The 21,774-nt window shown below is 41.5% G+C and overlaps 1 protein-coding gene across 1 annotated transcript in view; it reads right to left on the bottom strand.

Moving 5' to 3' along the window:
- PARD6G (par-6 family cell polarity regulator gamma) overlaps positions 1 to 20,758 on the bottom strand; it is a 54,348-nt gene extending 33,590 nt beyond the window's left edge. The window contains exons 1-2 of the mRNA XM_008919655.2: positions 20,753 to 20,758; positions 19,353 to 19,575 (exon numbers count right to left, since the gene is read on the bottom strand). Of these exons, the coding sequence (XP_008917903.1) occupies positions 19,353 to 19,575; positions 20,753 to 20,758 (229 nt within the window). The remainder of the gene's footprint in view (positions 1 to 19,352; positions 19,576 to 20,752) is intronic.
- Positions 20,759 to 21,774: the final 1,016 nt, after the last annotated feature.

Below are 21,774 nucleotides of genomic sequence, written 5' to 3'. Positions count from 1 at the left end.
TGCAATTCTCTACAATGAGACAAAAATCAATTCTCTCCCAGGAAGGGAGAATAGCAAGACGATGAAAAAAGGGTCCTGACAACTTTCAATCACAGCATGCAAAGCAGCTATAACAAACAAACAAACAAACAAGGAAAACAAACAAAAACAAACAAAAACTACTAAAACCACACAAACAAACAAACAAACAAACAAGGCAGGATACCTAACTTCCAATGCCTTTATCCCAAACCAGTATCGGACCCATTTTCTCCTCCCTCAATTTGTCTGCTCCCTTTCTGGAAAAACAGAAGGAAAAAAGTTTCCTTCACCTTTTCCTCTTCACCTTTTCGATGATCACCTCTGGACCTTTCTTTCATGAGATGAAGGGTTAACAGTGAAAAAGAACACATTAAATAGAGGTTTCCCCTGTGCCAAATTGCTTCTCAGATGACAGTATGCTAGTTTTATTGATGAATGTATCCCACCACACTCATCTTTGCAGCACATTTAGAAAAACATGCTCTCTACTCTGCCATTGACAACACTGGATGAAAGTATGGACTTGAAGAGCAGCTTTTATAGCCACTTTTGAAGTGCTCCCCCCAGTTGCAGCATTGCTTCAAAAATGGCTCAAGGTTGGGAGCGGTGAGGGAGGACGAAGATGCTGCACTGTGATGTCTATTGTGTGGGATAGGTGCTGGGCTGCTGCTGGAGCAGGGAGGAAGCCAAGAGCTCGGACGCAGCAGCCAGGGCAAGGACACTGACACAGAGAGTCCAGCTGAGACTGCTTACTTGTGGAGTGGGAGGGTGGGAGGGGTATCAGCAAGCACTCTGAGAACTTAAGAGCTCCCCAGCTGAGGAACCTCCCCCAAAAATGGGCATTACTACCAGCCTGGCCGAGGCTTACAGGGCAATGCTGTGCAGGACCATGGACCAAGAAAAGATGGATGCTTTGCTAGGCTGCAGAGTCTGAAAGCACAATTTGGTCCTACACAATAACCTCTCTTTAAAAAAGAGACCTTAACTTGTGGGAAGCTTTGGCAGCGATTGTAAATTACGCACACACACACACACACACACACACACCCTTATATGCCTTGAAAAGCTTCAAGCAACACTCAAAACACTCCCAAGACTTCCAGCTGCTGTCTCAGCTAAATAGCTTAATATAGGACCATATACTGTTTCTCCTTCCCACATGCACATCTCTCCCAGTTTTCCAAAGATCCACCTTTGCCAGCATGAAGACAGACATGGGTTACACTTTTGGCAGCTGGGGGAACAGGCTGCATGAACTACACAGCAGATTTGCAGCAACTCCTCACAGCACAAAAGAGTGCTTGAGATAGGGGAGAGGAGAGCACAAGGGGACCAGTGTGCTTTTCTCCAGTTCAGAGATACCAAGTGGGAGTGTTTTTGTTCATTTCGAGGGAAAAAAACCAATAAATTCTTATTAGTATGCATACTATAATTCAAAGTCTTACAAACTTCCCTGCAATAGCAATCTGATTCTGCCAAGCAAAGAACTGCTGTACTGCAGAAAACTGGGTATAAGTGGAAAAACTGCATCAAGTAAGTTTTCCCCTTCTTCCAAAGGAGTTTTACCTCAACACATTAGCATTTCATTTTCTCCCTCCATCACCCCAGTCACTGATGCTCTCAAAGCTGACAACAATTGTCTGCACCATTCTCCACAGCTGGTTCAGAAAGTGATGTCCAGGGTAACTTGGTGCATGTAAAGGGGGATTGAAATCAAGCTAGGAAACAGTGGGGGTAACAAAGCCAGACCTTTGTGCTTTCAGAAGGGTCTGTTTCTTTGCCCTCAAATAGCAGCCTCCTTCAGTCCCACTTCTCATTGAGGTCACCTTTCCTTTTAGTCCCTGTGGCTGTGAGTCATCAAAGGACTGAGGTTAGCCTCTGGAAATCATCAGTTTTCTTTCTTCCTGTAATGCTTGGTGATAGAGACCATATGAACTTTTTGGGAAAAATCTGGCCCTGGAGGGCACGCATTTGTTCACTGTCACCTAGTGACCCTTTCTTTTTGGTGCATAGGTACTTGTTTTAATGATGGTAAAGAACAGTTCACACTACACATAGAAAAATTAAAGTGCAATAGAGCAAATACCTGTTTATAATATAAAGAAATAATTGCTGCAAGCCACATATTGTAAATTCCCCTCCTCCACTTCCTCATCCGAAAAGGGGGCACAGCACAGGGAAAATAAAATAAATACACATAGTTCTGTTAGGTTACCCTCGCAGCACCAAGGCCAAGGGCACTGCTCTCCCGTCCACAGCGGACGGCTGCTCTCCCAGCCCACTCTGGACACCAGGCACAGGAATATGAGCTTGGCACCACTTAAACCCAGCTATGTGGCTTCTGGAGCAAAACCAGTTCATGTCCAGCCAAGAAGGCACAGAAGCAGCCAAAATGCAAATGCCTGTACCACTGTCTGCAACTAAGCCTTTAGATACTTGTACTGCTTATGTTTTCAGGTCAAAATTTTTTTTTCCTTGGTAACTATGAAAACTAGACAACTTGCAGAAGTGTCTCAGAAGTTGACCACAGGCTCTAGAATGCAAGGGCTTTGCAAATAAAAACACCCTGCAAGGCCACAGCTAAATAAAGCAGCTGAAGTCTACCTAACTAAGAGTATGTTAACTACAATATACTTTCTTGGAAATCACCATTTCATTCTTTAAGCTATGAGCATGCACTGCAGTGCTGCCTCCCCAGACTGCACAGAGGATATATCCTTTCTACTCCTTGAATTTTTCCTTCAAAGTTTACACCCCCAACTACATCTATCCGCCCCCAGGCACGTGGTCTAAATTAAGCCAAAAAAATCAAAGCCAGTTGATTATTTATTAAACAAACAGGATACATTTTGTCTTTGGTAGAATGGAGCACTCCTGGTTAGCTGCAGACTTTAAACTTCATTTTGGGGGGGGGCAGAGGGAAAGGAAGGAAGTGGTGTTTCACTTCAGGAGAGCACTGAGAAGTCGTTATTTTACTTAAAAGCCATCTGCCTACAAAACGAAACTGTACGCACACATATGACTTAACAAGCTATAAACAAGCATCAATAGCAACAATCATATTTCAGTGATAACAGCTGGCTTTGATCACAATTCTTTAGGATTACCCTCCCCTTCAAATCATTTTCAACTCTCTCAACTCCTGTCAAGCCTGTCTCCCACATCTGCCGATTAAAGGAAGAGGCAGAAATTGAAATTAATGGGAGTGCAGGGAGCAAACTAGTGTGCTCTGTTTGTGTGCCAAAAATTTTACCAGGATGCAGAGAGATCCCTGACAAACAGGGGACAGCAACACGTGCAAATGAAAAAAAGCCACAGCTATGTACATGGAAAGGCTGTACTAAATTTTTCCAGACAAATTCTGAATACTTTGTTTCCTGTGAGAAAATAAGCATTTGACTAGAGATCTCCTAATCAGGAAACAGACACGTCAGGTATTTCTAGAATGCTAATGAATGTACAGAACAGAGCGGGGATTATCTGCTGCCTGCCTCAGCTGACACCAGGGACTCCCAGTATCTGAACTCCCTCCTGCTTTTATGCAAGTCACAGTTTGCAGAAAGATCTTTTGCATGAAAAATACCAAAACAATACACAACGTCAGTTCCCAAATGGATACAGAGAGTTACATGTGGAGCTACAGGAAGGCAGGGCTTAGAAGCCACTTGCATCAGGGATTGTTTTCTTCTTCTGGTTAGGGAAAAAAGAGAAAACATATCCAAGACAAGAATGTGCAATAAAATCAGATTAAGGAATGTTAGTCACTCCTGGCTTCCCTTCAAAACAGAAGTCAAAAAGTTTCCTCCATTTATTCACAAGATGTCTAAACACTGAGTCTTGCTGAAAGAATAGGAAAAAAAAGAAAAACAGAAAAAGTGAAAGGAAGAAGTTAAGGTTGCTCTTCTCAATTTACTAATAAGCTCCCCAAATGTTTTTCCTTCATCCATGTGCTAAAAGCCAAAGCAATCCCTGCAGCATCAGCAGGCACCGTGGTCAGGGCTCAGTCCCAGCCAGCCAAGAGTGCAAATACAGTATTAAATGCATTCATACTTTCCCACTGAGACAAAGCCTGAACAGCCTAACAACTGCTACATCCTCTGTGCTGTCTCTTCCCAGCTAAGCCTCCTGATATTACTCCTAAATAAAAATGTCCCTGGCTGATTCCATCTATGTTTACACAAGGAAGAGTCTGAGGGTCACAGGCTGGAACAGCTGAGAAGAGCAGGCACATTGCTGCAAACGTGTCTACTCTTCTTCAGATTTGGCTTTGGTACTCAGCGGCTTTGCTATTGCTATTCAGCATCCATTTACACAAACACCAGCGTGGTTCTCGGAGAAAGGAGGATTGTAATTGAAACCACCAAAAATAACCATTGGCATACAACACTTGTTATTTAGCGCAGACCCCCTTCAGCAGTTTTCACGGTCATGATTCAGCAGACACAGTGGCAGCACTCCAACATAAGGTCTCTTTCTCCTTTTTCTGCAAAAGGACCATGGAGCTGCACAGAGCAGCCTAGGAGAGGACCTCATGCCCCAAGCTTAACCAATTTACCACCACACTGCATTCCAACCACAAGAGAAAACACAGACTAATGCAGTTGCAGGCAGAGAATTGTGCTAAGCCTTCACAAAGCCTCTCCCATGGAGCCCTTTCCCCACAAGCAAAATGGACCGGGGCTACTATTCCCAGCAGCTGATGAGTCAAATAGCTTTGTTATGAAACACTTGCTTAAGACCAGAGTTGTTATTTAAGGAGCCAGTATCTCACCTGTCTCTCAAAGATAATACAGGTACATGAGACAACACACCCATAACGTAGCTCCTCTCTTTGATACAGAAGTGATGTGCTCTGAAGCAGCTTTTGACTGTTTTAAATGTGTCACGCTAGAACAGGAGTTGTTTACCCAACTTCTGCTGAGATAAAACTGGACATGTAACACCTCTCAGCAGTTGCAGAAGATAGTCAACATACAAAAAAACCTGCTGTTAGGTTTGGTTGGTTGGTTGGGTTTTTTTTAAATAAATGAATGAAAATTCTTCGTGTCAAAGAGGGCCTAGCTGAAAAAGTTACTGACTGGATATATGAATTGACGTTTCTCTCAAATTTGTGCCACTCAAGGAACAGTAGGCAGTAACATATGCCCAAGACTTCTTGTAAATACATTTCAATACAAAAAAGATTGTAAGCCACACAGTTTCAAAACAGTTGAAATAGAACTCCATTCCTATCAATTTGTGCTTAAACTTCAGGCACAACATACCATATTTAGCATTTCCAGAGGAATGTACATAAATGACCATGAGGAAAATTACTGTGGTTGTAGACTTCCCTTTAAACATCATCTTTTACTTCGAAAACAGACAAATACACCATGTCTGAGGAGAAGAAGCTGTTTAGCAGCTCCCAATTTACACATCTGTTGGGCAAGAGAGTTCCCACAGACATGAGAGCTTTGTCTTGCATTGGTCACATCAGCTCCTCTGAGCTGTCAGATACAACCACCTCCATATATGAGGACACAATCTTCTAAACCAATTTGGAGGAACAATTCTTTTCCTTGGAGCCTTTATACGGCTTTAACTGAACCTGGCACACAGCTTTGAGCCTCATCATCCTCCAAAGGTTCTGGGCTGCTGCCTATTCAGATTGTTATTGGTCATTGTCCCCTTGGGAGGGCCAGGAAACAGGATACAAATGATCAGCAAAGCATAGCAGCAGTATCATGCTGGTGTATGGAGAGACGGAGAGAGAAAACAACAGACAGGAAACAACTTTTTAAAAAACTGTGGAACTTGCATTTGACAGCTCTTTTTAATCAAAGTAAGCCACTCAGAAATGTATATGTGTTCTGAGCAGATTACTAATCATAAGTATTTTAGAACTATTAGGTGGCAACTATTTCCCAGCTGATGTGGATTTCCAGTTGCAGGTGCACTAGACACCACACCCAAACCCTTTCGTTTTTTTCCTCATCATTAAAAATAACTAAGTGGCATGGGATCTAAGTGTCTTAAAAACACTTGATGATTGCTTTCCTCAGTAAAAGCTTATTGGACCAGTACAAAAGCCGTTCACCCAGCTTTTAGCTGGATGATAAAGAGTTAGGCATATAACTTGCACATCACAGTATAAAAAGAAAAGCAAGCTTACCTATCACCGGCTGTTGGGAAAGCAGAATTCTGCAAGTTGCAAAAGCTCATATGCTTTATCAGGGCAATGATTACATTATTCAGGAGTGGCTAGTGGCAGTGACTATGCCACCACCCTGGCAGACACACCACTCGTGTGAACTAGTAGCCTGGCAATCATCCGTCTCCCACCCTTTGTTTCCAAAGGAAGCACCATTCTGAACAGCAAAAAGAAAAGTTCCCTATAGAAGCACTACAGTGCAAACAACTTTAGGGGCTGTGTTGCAGTAGCTCTACTCTTCCACACCTTACAGCAGAACTTGATTCTACTGCCCTTCGAGCTGGCAAGAATTTGAGATATAACAAATATAGGCAAATATTACATGCAACCACTCTGTTTCTTCCAAGTGCCAGTATTCTCAGTGCCATTGACACTACAAAATATTTGAACCATATTCTGTACTTTACTGTCTAAATTCAATATCCATGTGATGTCCTCCCTGGTAGGGTTTCTATAAAACTTGTTCTAGGCAAGATATCAGCTGCTTAGGCCTCTCAAATTGTTTTTCAGAATAGCTACTGTTTCTGCACATGCATTTTCAAGCCAGCTGGTTGCAAACACTAAGTGCTATAAAGATTTAAGCTGATTATTTGCTTAAAAGTGATTCATTTTGAAAAAAAGTCTTGAAGCAAAAGATCCAGGAAGCAAGGTTTTGCAGACAATGTGAATTCATAACTGAAGTCCTTAATGGCTTTCTTTTTAAACCAGTAAGATTTGGCCTCTTTTTTTTTTCCACATTTTCCCCCTCCATCTTTCCCACAGATATTTCTTTTGTATTCTCTCTTCCCCTGCATTTTGAATTCTACTAAAACATTATGTTTGGGGATAGATAGATTCTGGAAGAAACCTCACAAGTATGAAGACAGCAGTCTCAGAACCATCAAGACCTCCTGCAAGCTAATAAAGCAGCCAAGTGCACAGTTGCAAGTTAAGTGCCATGTGAGCCCAAAGAGACTCAGCTTGTACACAAGATTTCCCCTTCGATCCTGAACTCTACCCTAGTGCTCTGCACTGAAGTGCACCAACCTCTGGTATTCACATATTGGATCAGCTCATGAAGCCCATCAGCATGCACTGTAGGCAAGCACCGTGTTCAAGAGCACAGGGTGCACCGCATTGAATAACAAGCATTCCTGATTTATTTTAGGCTGCATGAAAGCTAATAACATAAGCAAATCTTATGTTTGCCTTGAAACAGTACAAACACTAAGACTCGGGGAACAATGTCTCAGCAAGACAGCTGGAACCAAATCTGAGTAATCACAGAATAGTTTGGGTTGGAAGGTACCTTTAAAGGTCATCTAGTCCAACCCCACTGCAATGAGCAGGGACATAGACCCCATAACTGCATGGCAGAAAGCACGAACACGCTTCACTCTGTAAGCCCTTCCAGTCCACATGAGCTGACGCAGCCCCATCACGCAAAAGGGATGCAAGGCCATGCCAGAGTCTTTGTGCACCTTACAGACACAAGAGTGTAGCAAGCTGCCTTTATGAACCTTTGGATCTCAGCACAACTCCAGAAACACTTCTAACAGCATTCCCTCCTCAGTGACCCCTCCTCACAGGGATGCAACCTCTCTGTGTCACTTCTATGCACAAGCAGCTATCCAGCAATTTATGTTACCGACACTGACATGTCTCGTAGTGCCAGGGGGTCTCCAAGGCAAGGAGACCCGGTTTGCTGGAATTGCTCAGTTCACACCAGTAGCAAGAGTCCACCACGGAAGGGTACCATGCTAGATGCTGGCAAGCAACCTAGCTAACCAGGTTTATACACTAACAAGGAAACAATTCCCTCTCACAGTTGCTGCTGATGTGCATATGTATCTTCTTCACGCTGGCCTCTTTCAGCTTCCTTGGGACATCCACATGGAACCGGTATGAGACAGAGGCAATAACATTTCCGAAGACAGATGGAACTAGTAACTTTGATTTTCCAAGATAAACACACACACCCATTAACTAGACCAACAAGACTCAAGAGCATGCTACCCACACACCGTATGACACCCATCATGGTAGAAAGGCACCTGCATCACACTCTGCAGTTCCAGTACTTCCCCGTGATGCAGTAGGGATCTGGCAACTGGTAAAAGGAAGGGAATGGGACATTGCCACTGCATACCAGCTGAACTGGGACCAATGAAGTACAGTGCTAAAAAAACAACTCAGGGAAATACTGCTGTCTAGCCTTATTTCAGGCATCCAGAGGCAGGACAGTTAGTTGCAGGGATGGTCTCCACATGGTCTCGTGATCAATACTGGTGAAGCCCACTGTGAGACAGGGCTTTGTGCATACCTCCAACAACATCCTTCCTCTTGCTCACCACCACTATGCACTTGCCAGAGCTGATGCAGATGACAGGTACCCTTGCTGAGGGGTCATATGAGCAGAGGAAGACAACTTTGTTGCAGCAAGCTGTTTCCTGTGATCTGCAACCCATGAGCTGGCTCATGTGGTCAGCTGCTTCTGGGAATATTTTAGAGACAGGAGATGGGTTCTGAGGCACTGCCAAGCCACTTTGCCCACAGCAGCACATGTTAAATCACAACAGATATCCAGTCTGCAGCTTCTCCCAGAGCTCCCCCTCTCCTCTTCTCTCCATTCCCTCTAGATGACATGGCACGCCTGTGAGACGAGCTTTAGAACCTCCTTGCACCCCAGAGTGCCCTGCAGTGCTTCTACAAGAGTGCAGCAAAGATCAACCTTTAACAAAGATCCTGCATTACAATCCACCATACTTTGTTACTCAGCATGTCCCCTGCCAGGTGACTGGGAAACTCTGTGTGGCAAGGGAAGGTGTTCTGTGGTATGGTAGCCAAATACATCAAGGAAGGAGAAATTTAATCCCACTTAAAACAAAATACAGCACAGGACAGTGTTCTTTTAGGGGGCAGGCTGGGACCTTCAGGGCAGCCTGCGGAGAGCTATTCAATTCCTCTCTTTCAATGCAAGAAATGTTAACTCACTGAACTTTACACTGTGAAAAGAGCTGCCAGGTAATGCTGTCAGATTGCCTTTGAAGTCAGACAAAAAAAACGGGGAAAGGGAAATTCCACAATACTCTCACCAGCACCTTTGCATCCACAAGCAAAAAGCAGCAGACATGAACTGAAGACTGAAAGTAAATAAAAAAGTTTCCTGTTTTTCATAGTCATGGTCCAATGCAAGCACAGATACCTTGATGAGGTCGGAAAGGCACCAGCCACACAATTACTGAAATCAACTAAAAAAATAATCTGATGTGCCTTTGGGCTTGTTCTATTTATACAAAAGGTATTAGTCAGATCTAACGAAAATCGTGATGAGAATTAGCATTTTCAGTCATCCATGCAAATGTTAAGACCACTAGCAGATCATTGTGAGGACTGTTTGGCCTCAATTACTGTCTGTCCAGGGGAAACACTTGGGATACAACCTTTCAGGTACAAGCTGATAAATGGAGACATCATGTGTTTACCCACACAGGCAAGTAACTCCCTCATGAAGGAACCTCATGGATGAAGAAGCAACTTTTGAACCATAGCACTGTATGACCCAAGTTCAGTTTAACACTGGAAACAGCAATCTCACATTTTGTGAGAGGTACAGGTAAATCCTGTACCACAGTTTAGTGCATAAATGTTGACTCCCCTATATGCTATCCTCTCCTCTTCCTAATATGCAGATATTTTAAAAGGAACCAGTACACTGCACCAGTGTCCACGTGCACTTTTAAGTGACTGAAGAATAATGCAGCCACAGCAGACAGTCACTCTTCCTGCTAGATATTCTTTGTCTCAGCTAAGAATTGCTCTGAAACAAAATTTTTAAAACTTCTTGCTGCATACTGTACTCCAAATGTGCTGAACTTTTATTTTTTCCCCTCTACAAAGGATAAGGCGTTCAAGGAATGCAAGCTTAGGAAGCTCCATTTTTTCTTTTTACTAGCCACAAAGGCACTACCCTTGGACTTATTTATGGGCTCTATTATAAAGCATTCCTTTATTCACTCAAAGTCAGAAAGAATTCCCCCCAAACTGCAAGAAACTTTTTGGTTTACTGGTTAACACAATGCATTTTGTTAACACAATGGTTTTTCCTCCCCTCTCTACTCATGTCAGCTGCATTTAAAATCAGACCTTAGTAAGTGCACAAAAGCAAAAATGTACAGATTACATTATTTTGTAAACAAAATCACCTCATCTGGTGGATACATACTACTAAAACTACTGAATTGCCTGGCAGAATGAAAACAAAGCCACATTAAACCAGGCTAATAAAGTGAACAGTTTGCCAGCAGTGTCCATCCCAAGGTCATAACTTATGATACCTCCGTGGTATCCAGGGATGAGGGAAACAGCTTTAGGCCTTTTCAAATCTTTAACTGGTACCTCAGCTTTAATGAAAACAGTTCACCTACAGTAGAGGCAGAAAGGCTGTCTCAGAGTTTGCTGCTGCCAGCAGCTGAATAGCCTTGCAATGCCCTTGCCATGTAAAAATGTTGCTTTTAACCAACTCCACTGGATTCCAGCTCTCCAATTTCCAAAGACATCAAGCAGTGTAGAATTTCTTATTCATATATAAATTCAAATTAAATAACCATTCTCCTTCAAAATTTCACAATGTTAGTTTTTTTAAATTCTCAAGCCATTTATTGTTTCTAATGCAAAAGGATAATCAGAGAAGAAAACTCACAGTAAAAGACTCACAGTAAAAGGTCAGTTCTCCTCACTAACTGCTATTTCCACACCTGTTCTGTCACTGCTGCTCTGCCCACCTGATGGCAACGCTCTCCAAGCTGCCTTCTAATGCTAGGAGTAAAATATCACCAGCACTTGTGTGCTTTCACCTAACCCATGCTCTCCTGCCTGGGGAGCAACAGCCTTGCAGAGCAATTAAAAAGCTATGGTAAACAGTACAAAGCAGAGAGCTGAAAGGAAGAAAAAGCAATACATGGGAGAAAGAACCAAAAGATAAAAAATACAAGAAAATTGGGGGTGGTGGGGCAGATAAGTGGCGTACAAGTTGTTCATGTGAAGTTTTTAGAGGTTACTTAATATCAGCATATGGCAGGGGACTGAAGAGCAAGAACAACAGTGAAGTTTTCTAGGTTAATAGTTTCCTTAATATTCCCACAGGATTCTTTGCTACTCTAAACATAGCACAGAGGAAAAAATAAGATCCAAGTAGATCATCATCAGGGGCAGGTTCAATAAAGAGTTCTTTCAACCTCCCTCAAGCTGCTTTCTCTCTTAGAGCTGAAAAATATCCAGAGTTCTTACGCAGTATTAATTACACTGACACTTTTAAATTTGGAACGTGCAATCCCAACAACGCAGGCAGTCTGAAGACAAAAAGGAAGCTTTCAGTCACTTAAAAAATAGTTTGAGTGGAGTTATATTTGTTGATTTACATTTGGAGTTAATTTTTAAATGCCTACTACAAACACCTAGCAGAAATACCCTTCATTGCATGCTTGCTTTCAGTGCAAGAGTCTACCAATTAAGTTGTCCTAAGCCCTTTAGTGTACTTAAGAGTTTGGAGTACTTCAAAAATTTAGCAGAAAACCTGTTCCTGAAGGTCTGAGTCTTTGTATTTGCACTGTGCTATCTACCTCCCCTTACTACATGGAAGCTTCTTTGAGCTTGTGAAGTCTTGTCAGGTAAAATTCAGTGCCAAAGAAGAGACTGTCCACTTTCATTATTATCTGCACATTATACTTGTTTCCAACACTTACAGAAGGGAAATGACAACTAGGCACAACAGGAAAAAACCTGAGCCATCAGCAGGAAACAGAATCTCTTGTTTTGACTACTAAGGTAAGAAAAGATAAATAGTGGAAAATTTCCCTTATAGGCATCTTAATAGAGGTGGATCATTTGAAAAGTCATCCTTACCACTGTTTTTATACAGCCAAGGCACCTGTCAGAGTAGCTTCACTATCTTAAATAAAAAGGATCTGACCAAGGAAGAAAACAAGAAATAGTTTCACTTGATACTGTATTTGAGTAGACATAATAGGGGAGTTCTTGTATTTTGCTTTTTTAAGTACTGTCAGAGCAGCAATCCACAACTGTAAGACAACAAACAGAAGTTCGGAGGGACAGAAGAGTGTTTATTTGCTTGTCCTTATGTGGGTTACCAGCTGAAGCTAAGCATGGAGGGGAGCAGAAGTTCCTATTAAAGGCTGCATGAGTTCCCACTGTAAACAAGTTTCTTTAGTCTAAATTCAGCACAATGTTGTGGTACTGGTACCAACTTGGTACGATTTTTAAGAAGCATCAACTGTTAAAGTCTACTTTTATTATTAATATATTTGGTTATTTGTATTTATTATTAAGATATTAAACTCTGAAACTGAAACCAAATCCCATGTAGCTTTAATACAAGTGCAACAAATGTTTACTGTTTTTGCTAGGCTTCTGTTCTGTCCTTGCTGTACACTGCAGCTACAAATATTTATGCAGCACATATTTCTGTGACAGTTCCCACTACCAGTTATTGATCAACTATAGGCGAAGCCTATCTGTAAACTATGCTATTTCCACATGCTTTCAACCCCCTTTCCCGGAAAATTCTTGCTTAGCAGCTGTTCTGGTTGCAATTAAAATAACTGGTGATGAAAATCAAATATCCTCATACTCTAAAAATGAAGTTTTCAAGGAGAAGGAGAGAAGCAACCTCACACTGGCTCTGCTCAGCCACCAGGTATCACTAACCATGCGAACAACAAAATCCAAGCCTGTTTTGTGTTTATGTCTGACAAGCCAGATTAAAAACTTTATGTTTTTAAAGTTGCTTAATAAACTAGTAGAAAGATAACGATTATTCAGTCTCATCATTTGCACATGGAAGGTGGAGCAGAGAAGTTACAGTAAGGTGTTGCCAGACTTCACTGGAACAAATAGCTACATTTTACTTATCTTCAGATATCAAAGGACTTGAGTGGGACAAAGATTACTTGGCTTGACAAGCTTTCCTAGATCTCTCCAGCTCAAAACCAGAGATGTTTCTGAAGAAAATCATGAAAGGATTTAATTTAAGCCTAGCAGCAATTCTTATTATACTAGCACAAAATTTACTACCATCCTCTGATATTGTCAAAGCTAAGACAAGATGCTTTGCCCCCCTTCCAAATACAGTGGAGCTGCACATTTCCAAAGGCTAGAAGCAGACAAGTTCTTCCTCCCAGGAAGCAGAGGCTTCATGGCAGCGTTAAGCTGCTTTAAAATATGCTGCTCATCCCATGCTAGGTCCTCACTCAAACAACTCGTTTTCTGCCAAAGAATGGGTTCAGGGAGTTCAGCCACTGGATCATACTAGTGCCAGGGCAGAGGACACAGGGTAGCAGCCCTGGGACAGTCTGACCAACAGCACGGCCACATCCTCCACTGCACCCATGAGCTACACTAAGTGTCAGGAGAGTTTCCTCTCCACCCTCCCACCATCTTTATACAGGAGCAGGTAAACTGAAGCCACTTTCTCTACACCTTTTATTTTATTCCCTCATTCATTGAAGACCACTGTGAAAATCTGCTTAGGTCAACCAAAAGCAAGATCAGAAGCAGTTCAGTATTTTCCCTCAGTAGGTGGTGCAACCTGCTTTATTCTTTAATATATCAATCAGATGCCTTTGACAAGAGCAGTAAAATCACACTGTTCTTGTTGGGAAATACATTTTGAGAAGGTGAAGTCAATGCCTGTGCTGTAAAATGAACAGGAAGGTTACTGAAGAACCAAAAAGATGTGAAAGACTTCAACTCAAACTTTTCCAACTGTCCCCACCCTAGAAGAGCAGAGAGTTAAAGGTTTTAGGTAGCTGGAAATAGTTGCTGCCTCAAAGCCAGTTTTTCTGTTTAACACATGTGGTTAGACAGCCAACAACCATTCCTAGGGATTATCTGCTCAGAGTATGAAAGACAATAAAACACCCCACCATCGGTTTTTCAGTCAGATCTGGGCATGATTCCCATTAGCACATTTTTATTTTAAAACTGTGTGTGACTGCTCTGATTTTATAATACAAGAAAGCTAAGGACAGATGTTGGTACTTAGAGCTGAACAAAACTCTGCCAGGTAAATAAATTGTAGAGTTATGAACTGCTTCTGAATGTGCAGAAATATGTTTCATGGTACAGCAGTTCAAATACATTAGTTACTGCATGCAGTTGAAGAAAAACAGCATCTTCCAATCTTTAAATTAAAACAAGCCAAATCCAAAACCCAAACAGGTAAATGCACATTTTTCCCTGTTGATTTTGGATCAAGCCCTAAGTGAGAACTGATGGTAGACAGCAGCTCTAACCACTCAAGGAAGAAAACAACAACTGGTGTTCAGTACTGGTTTACTGTTACAGTAACAGACTATTAAAAAAATATAGCTACAAAAGAAAAAAAACTTATAGCAAGTTTCTGAAGATGACACTTGATGGCTTTTTACACACAATCAGTTTTTCAGACTGCAAAATGCAAGACGATACAGGTATCAGAAGTCATCAGACTTCTCCAACTTCCAGCCACATTAATTAACAGCTGCAGTTCATTTGTGGCATTTACTAAATTATAATGTAAAGCCCTGCTCCAGTTAGCTGTGGAGTGTGTTTTAGGACTGTTTGCTGTTAGAATGCCCTTCAGTTTGTTCAGATTTTTTTTGCCTTTTATGCTCCTGAAAGAAGTGTAATATTTGAAAAAGCTAACATGAAATACAGATTCAGCACCTGACAGTTCAGCACTTCACCTGCCTCCTACTTGGAGGGCACTTATCATGAAACCGTTTAAACCTTTAGAGAACTTCAAAATTAATTGCATTGTTGGAAAGATTGTGAATTTGATTTAGAATTTGCTTTAGGATTGACAAAGTGCCCCCACACTCATTAATTTATTGTTATTTTATAATAACAATACTCTATAATAACAATTTTATTGCTATTGTTATTTATAGAATGAGAACAGACCTCCTATTGCAATGGGGACAAAACAAAAAGGCTTCTCAGAAGAGTTCATTTGACCTCAGTCTGGAATCAAGATGAGACCCAACAGGTTGTGCACCACCTCTGTCACCTCCTTTGCAACTTGAGCTATAGCAGATTTTGTTACTGCCCATGTAAAGTCTATAAACCCCAATGAGTGGTAAGAAGTGTAGATCTGGTTGTCATCAGCCTTCATCACTTCTCCCAGAATCAGAATCATTAGTCTGGATTTACAGTGGTATGCTCAGTTCGAATTAAGATCCAAATATCACTCCATTCACTATGCTGCCATCTTTCAGCATCTTGGTCCTAGATATACCACTTTTCCTTGGAAAAAAGCACTGCACAGAGTACTTACAGAGCAATCAGCACGTTCATTTTGCAACACTTCCCTGAGTTTCTGAACTTTCTAGGTCGAACACACCATAGCAGGTAAACCAAGCAAAAGAAGAGTAATCCTGAAATGTCTTTTACCTGGTAGACCTCCACTTACATCTTTATACCCCACTTGCTAAGTTCAAGGAGTTGTTTTGGGCAGATTTACAATAAAGATATTATAATTCTGCTATTTATTCCATTCTATTTAAGAGCCTCCAATACATCTTGGAGGCCTCTGCCTCTGTGAGACAGGCATTAAAGTAAGATTTGATAATAATTTAATTCCATTTAATCATACAAGAAACACTACAGACAGGATGTAACACTAACTTCTTTCAGTTTTTCTGTTCTATGTTTCTGCTTGAATTCATAGTTTACACTTAAATATTTTTGCAGTATGCAAGAGATTGTCTCAAGTGCTGTAGTTTGACTCACACACAGAACAAATATTACCGAAAAAATGATGATCAACTGTATCATCAGATAAGCTTTTCCTCTATGCAGGTCTTGGCTAGAGTACTAGAGTTCAGATATTATGGAGCAAGTCAAGCACATCCACGATTTCTTGGGTTGCTCTAAGGTCTTTGGGATATCCATCCCTTCCACAGCAGCGGGCACCCTCCATAGAGAGTTCTGTGTATATGTGGTATCAGTTACAGCTGAGTGAACAAATCCTCAAGCTCAAAGCATCAGCTGATATAAATCACTACTGTACTAATGAAGCCAAAAGAGCCACATCAGTTTACAATACAGGACATGACCCATACTTGCAGCCTGGGAAAGCAAGTCAAAAGAAAACTGCCTTTTCTTTTTATAGCCTGGTTCTCTAATTAGGATTTTTGTCTGCACTGTAATTTGGTATTGGGAAAAAAAAAAAAGGCAGAAAAGAGCACCACATACTTTCAGCAGACAAATCACCATGAGCTATAAAAACTTGCTATAACTGAATTTACTCAAACATAACCCACAAATGTCCCAGATTCTTCTAGACCCCAAAGCCCATGAACAGTAATTGTTGCAAGCACACTGGGAACAGCAATCCAAGTTCTTACTAAAACAGCTAGCTAAGAAGTACTGACATAGCTGGCCTGCGAAGGGAACAGCTGTTGTGATCCTGAAAAATCTGGGGCTGAGGAGACTTGAACAAAAAAGGAGAAAGTGGAATAAAGCCATCCCACACCTGGACACCAACCTGGCATGAAGAGTCCAAGCAATGAGCACATCGTTTTCCTCTGGTGACAAGTGAGGGAAAGGCTTTTGAACTGAAAAAGTACAGGACTAAGCTCAGATAAAAAACATCTAGGCAAACAAAAATCAAACTAGCAAAGTGTTCCTTGATTATTGTGCAAAAAGTTATCTATTTTGCCACTCTGGGAACAAACAGGCTGTTTTAACGTGATTGTATCATTCACTTGACAAGAGAAAGGATATCCCAGCTATAAACTGAGAAAACAGATGACTCATCAAGCAGTTGATAAACAGTTTGCTCTGCTAGAAAAAAAAAAGACCTGTACTTCAACTATTCAGTCCTTTTATGTCTGCACACTTCTGCCTAGTTCCCTCAAACAAGACTGTGAGAACAACCTCTGGCAGCCACCTTCCAGGATTACTCCCACTGAAGAGCAGTGAACCCTGATCCAAAAGCCTAGAGAGCCCATACTCTGCAGTCTCCTTCAAAGTCACAGCAGAGGACTACCCTCATATTTTACCAGTATCCCTGTCACCTTAATTTCCTGCCTCTGAAGTCAGAGTTTAGGGTGTGAGCTGAAGCACTGCAGGCACACCACATTCCCCTGAATGGCACAATGATTTCTTGGACCTAGTCATCTTGTTCTCTCATGCAAGTCTCCAACAGAAGGACCAGCATTGCTCTGTCAACTCCATCTGAAGAGAGGGAAAACAGCAGGGGAGCAAAGGAAAAAGAGATAAACAAGATTTCAGTAATTCCTACTATTCTTGAAGGGAACAATTTCTAAAAGCTTCATCAAAGCAAAGGAAATGGACTTGGGACCATCCACAAGTATAAATCTCAAATGTTAACCTCAGGAGTCCCTTATGAGAGGTACCATTAAGCAAAGGGATGGGCCAGAATTTACTGTTCCCTTCAGTTTTATAGAAGGAGAATGTGTGTTGGGAAAGTTTTCAGGCTTTTCCACAAGCGAGGAGGCATGAGCCTGTCTTCCCTCTTACAGGAGCTTTCTTACTTGTCAGCATGATTTTTCTCACTGAGCAAAAGGCAAAAGAAAAGCTTTTTAAAAAGGAAATAATGCCCTTTTCCATTAAATTTAAAAATTATAAACCTTCACAACTAGCATACTTCTCCTATTGAAGAAAAGGAGGGAGCACTTTTTCTATTTGTAGTCAACAGTTCTCTTATTTGCCTACTTCTGTGATTTGCATTTTGGTGGCAACCCCCTCCCAATGTAGAGTTAGGGATACTCAGTGGTTTCAGCAGTCTGTTCAAAGCAGAGCAAGGACAACTGCATTTTGAACAGGATTGATACAGAGACATGAATAAAGTTGAACTGAAGTAGGCATGGTAAGGGATTTCTCATGACCTGACCCACCATAAACACCAGCCCTAACAGGTATTACAGGAAAAAGATTTCATAGAATTTGTGATCCACCTTTGTATTTTCTGCACAAGAACGGAGAGCAAGTCCTCTCCCACAGACATATTCATTCACTTGATAGACACACCACCAAAGCAAACTGCTGTACACCCTCTTCTCAGTTGTCTCCTTGAGTACTTATCACATGTAAAAGAAGGTGGCAGACAACATGCTCTGAATGGACAAGAGCCACACAGCCCTGGATGTACCTGAGGACACTGAATTGAACCACACACTACACCAGCTTATATCAATGAGAAGGTTGGAGCCTCCTGCTACATCCTTATCATTACACAGCAAGAGTCCAGGTGAAAAAAGCTACATGACTGCTCAAAGTCTCAGATTAAGTCTTTTTTCTGAATCTGTTGCTGACAAGACTTTAATTCCAAATTCCATGTGCTATAAATCACTATATGACTGAAAAAAATCATGGAGAAAGCGTTAACATAGTGTTAGGTTCCCCTGGGATTTATGGAGCTCTGTGCTGAAGACACCTTATTATAAAAACCAATTCTCATCTGAAGCAACTGCCAAACATGGTCTTTAAGGAGAACAACACACAGCCACTTAAACTTGATGTCACCTTGACATTTGGGCAATTCTGCCCAAGGTTTGCTTGATGAATCAAAATGAGAAGAATCAGCATTCTTTAGTGTAAGGAGGGAATAATCATCATTTGTCTGTTTGCCAGGTCAACATAGTCAAACAAGATGTCATTTATGACTTTTTTTTTCCTTTCATAACTACACATCTCTGTGGGTTCCCATACTACACAGGCATGAATCATTTGGGTATGACACTGACTATCAAGATGGATAGATAAGATTTCGAAATGTGAAGTTGTAGTACCAGGATCCCCTTCCTCCTCACAGCTCCCTCAAAAAAGTGGAATAGTGCACTTGGCATGCTGAAGTGATGATATAGTACCAGTGGTACACTCCCCTTGGAAAATACAGGGCCCATGGTGATTCTCAGCATGTTATCCTTTAAATACCTTACAGGTAGCAATGCAGTCCCTCTACCTGCCCTGAAGCCATGCCATTCCTGCCAGTTGCAATGAAGTGCCTGAGAGCAGGAGCAAGATGGCTCCTAGGCCCCTCTTACATAATTTCAGTCTTTAGACTGGTGCCACAAATCCACTCCTCACCTCGCCCCAGCACACTTCAAGGCACTGAAATGAAACTGCATCTTACCTTGTCTTTGTATAAAAACCCTGAGCAGTGGATGAGCACTTGAAACAGCCTTGAAGAAGTTGTCATCATTATTAATAGGGAGAAGGTCTCCATGCACATCAGCATATCCAATCATCACTTCCAGGTTGGCTATGTGATGAATGTGAAGAATTAGTTTGTAGAAGTCTTCAAACTTTCCTGGTTTGTAGCGATCCAGAGAGAACCTTCTGAACTCTGCCCCAAACTGCAAGAGAAAGCAAAGAAAGCATCAGCAGATGTGTCAACACAGGCCAGTGCTCTAGCTTGGCATTCAAAGATGGTATACATCACCTTGCTCTTTTCATAGAATCCAAGAACATCAGAATCAATTAGGTTGGAAAAGATCTCTGCGATCGAGTCCAACCTCTACATATTGCAACATATTCCATGGTGAATATAGTCACATGTCGTTTCTTACAAGTCTACAAATGGTCCTCACATTAGAACATAAACATGACTACCAAGACACCACTCTGTTTGACAATAGATATGCTCAAGTGTTCCATCTTAGAAGAAATCACATTTTTAAAACATTAAGTTTTCATTAAATCCTCTAGAGAATAACTGCATTTGTAGGATTTAAACAGGAGAGGAAAAATTTGATTGTCTAATGAAAGAAATTAAGAGAATGAAAATGGGCATCTAATTAAATTAAATGGCTTAAATCATCTTTCTGGTACACTTAATTTAATAACTCAGATTGTATAGTATTAGTAAGCTACTGTTCATCAACTGAACCTCTAAAACCATCCTAACTCACTCTTGAAAGCAAGGAACCATAGCCACACATCCAAGTACAAGTAAGGCTTGGACTAGGATCTCATGGAAGTTCTCATTTGCAAAGTCAGTCAATACAAGGGCTAGAAACCGAAGACACAAAACTAACAAGGACACAAAGAAAAAGAAGGAAAAAAAGAAACAAAAAAAGGGAGAATGTTCTCTAGATAAATTCTTCATCAAAATGAAGAATGACTTGCTTAGAGGTGCTCAGTTCTTAAATCAACTATACATGCAAGCCAATCTTTTGCTGAGACTAACAAAAGTATGAATCATCACTATAATCATCTTCAAGCAAAAAGAAAAAAAAAAAACCACGACAACCCTAATGGCTTTGGGCACAAGCATGTTCTCAAATTACTTCCGCAGTTATGAAAATCCCACTCTTCAGCATCAAAGCCTAGTTGTGATCATCTGAAAGCTTGTTTAGTCAAATTATGCTGCTTTTTTGTAATATTAACTGCTAGTTCCAGTTTGGATTTCAGAGTGCCCATCCAAATGCACAAGAGGCAAACAAACCACAGCTGGTCCCAATGGGGGAAAACCAGTCCTCCTTTGTCCTTCACCCCCTGCTCCTCTCCAGAGAAATCCAAGTGGCAACTTACTTCCATTGACACATTTCAAACTGAAAAAAATTTAAGTATTTTTATTTAAGTTTTCTTTTTCTTAGATTCAAGCAAGAAACAACCATCTTCCAGTGACAAGTTTATCTACATGGTAAACTAAGGGGGCAGGAACAAGGTCTTCGTAGGCTTTGTTTAGAGCTGGATCTCCTACTCTGCACACCTGAGCGAACCTGGGATTCCTTGGGATTCCTTTAGCCAAAATGCCAGGACATTCAGATGCCAATTCCAGGAACCATTTGTTTACTGGACAACTTGTTTAGGACCATTAGCACACACAAGGATGTGGCTGCTGTGCAGTCTCACCCAGTCAGTACAACACCCATCCTACACAGCTCCCTCGGACACCTGCCTTGCACGGTCTGCTGGGGGAATCCATCGGTCCTGCTCTGCCCAATACATAAGCCTAGGCAGAGGCCAGCTCCTGCAAAGGGACAGCACACCCAGCAGGAACGTGACATGGAAAAGGAGAGAGGAAAGAAGTAAGGATGGTTACTTGCACATTGCTATGACCCAAAGCTCAGCTTAAGTTGCCACATGAGAAGAGGATATGGGGCAAAAGGGCCAGGCCCCCCAGCCTAACCCCCGTGGGCATGCTGGACATGACACTACTGGATCAGTGGAGCGTGACATGTGGGAATGCAACTGCAGACTTAGGGCACTGTGGTCTGACACGAATGCTGTACAGTCAAATTAACTTGATCACATGTTCAGCCTTAGGAAAGCCCAAAAGACAATTTCATTTGCCTAGGAATAGGACAAAAGTGAATAAATGCAAGAGATTTCACTTGTACTTTTTGCATGATGTAGCCTTTTAAAGCAAGAGAGCAAGAAGGTGATTCTGTAGAGAAAATCTCTTTTTCAAAAGAGATTTAAGAAGATAAAGAGGATGATTTTGTTTTTGTTTGAAGTTAGTATTACTGTAGTAATAGTCTAGCTGATTAATTCCCTCTGTGCATATACACAGGCAGCAACCATTGTCAGTGGGTCTTTTCAGAAGAGGG

The sequence above is a fragment of the Manacus vitellinus genome, unplaced genomic scaffold, assembly GCF_001715985.3.
Source record: "Manacus vitellinus isolate BGI_N305 unplaced genomic scaffold, ASM171598v3 scaffold_17_pilon, whole genome shotgun sequence".
Taxonomy (NCBI): Eukaryota; Metazoa; Chordata; class Aves; order Passeriformes; family Pipridae; genus Manacus; species Manacus vitellinus.
The sequence above is the reverse complement of the archived record's forward strand: the minus strand, read 5'-3'. Positions and strand labels throughout refer to the sequence as shown.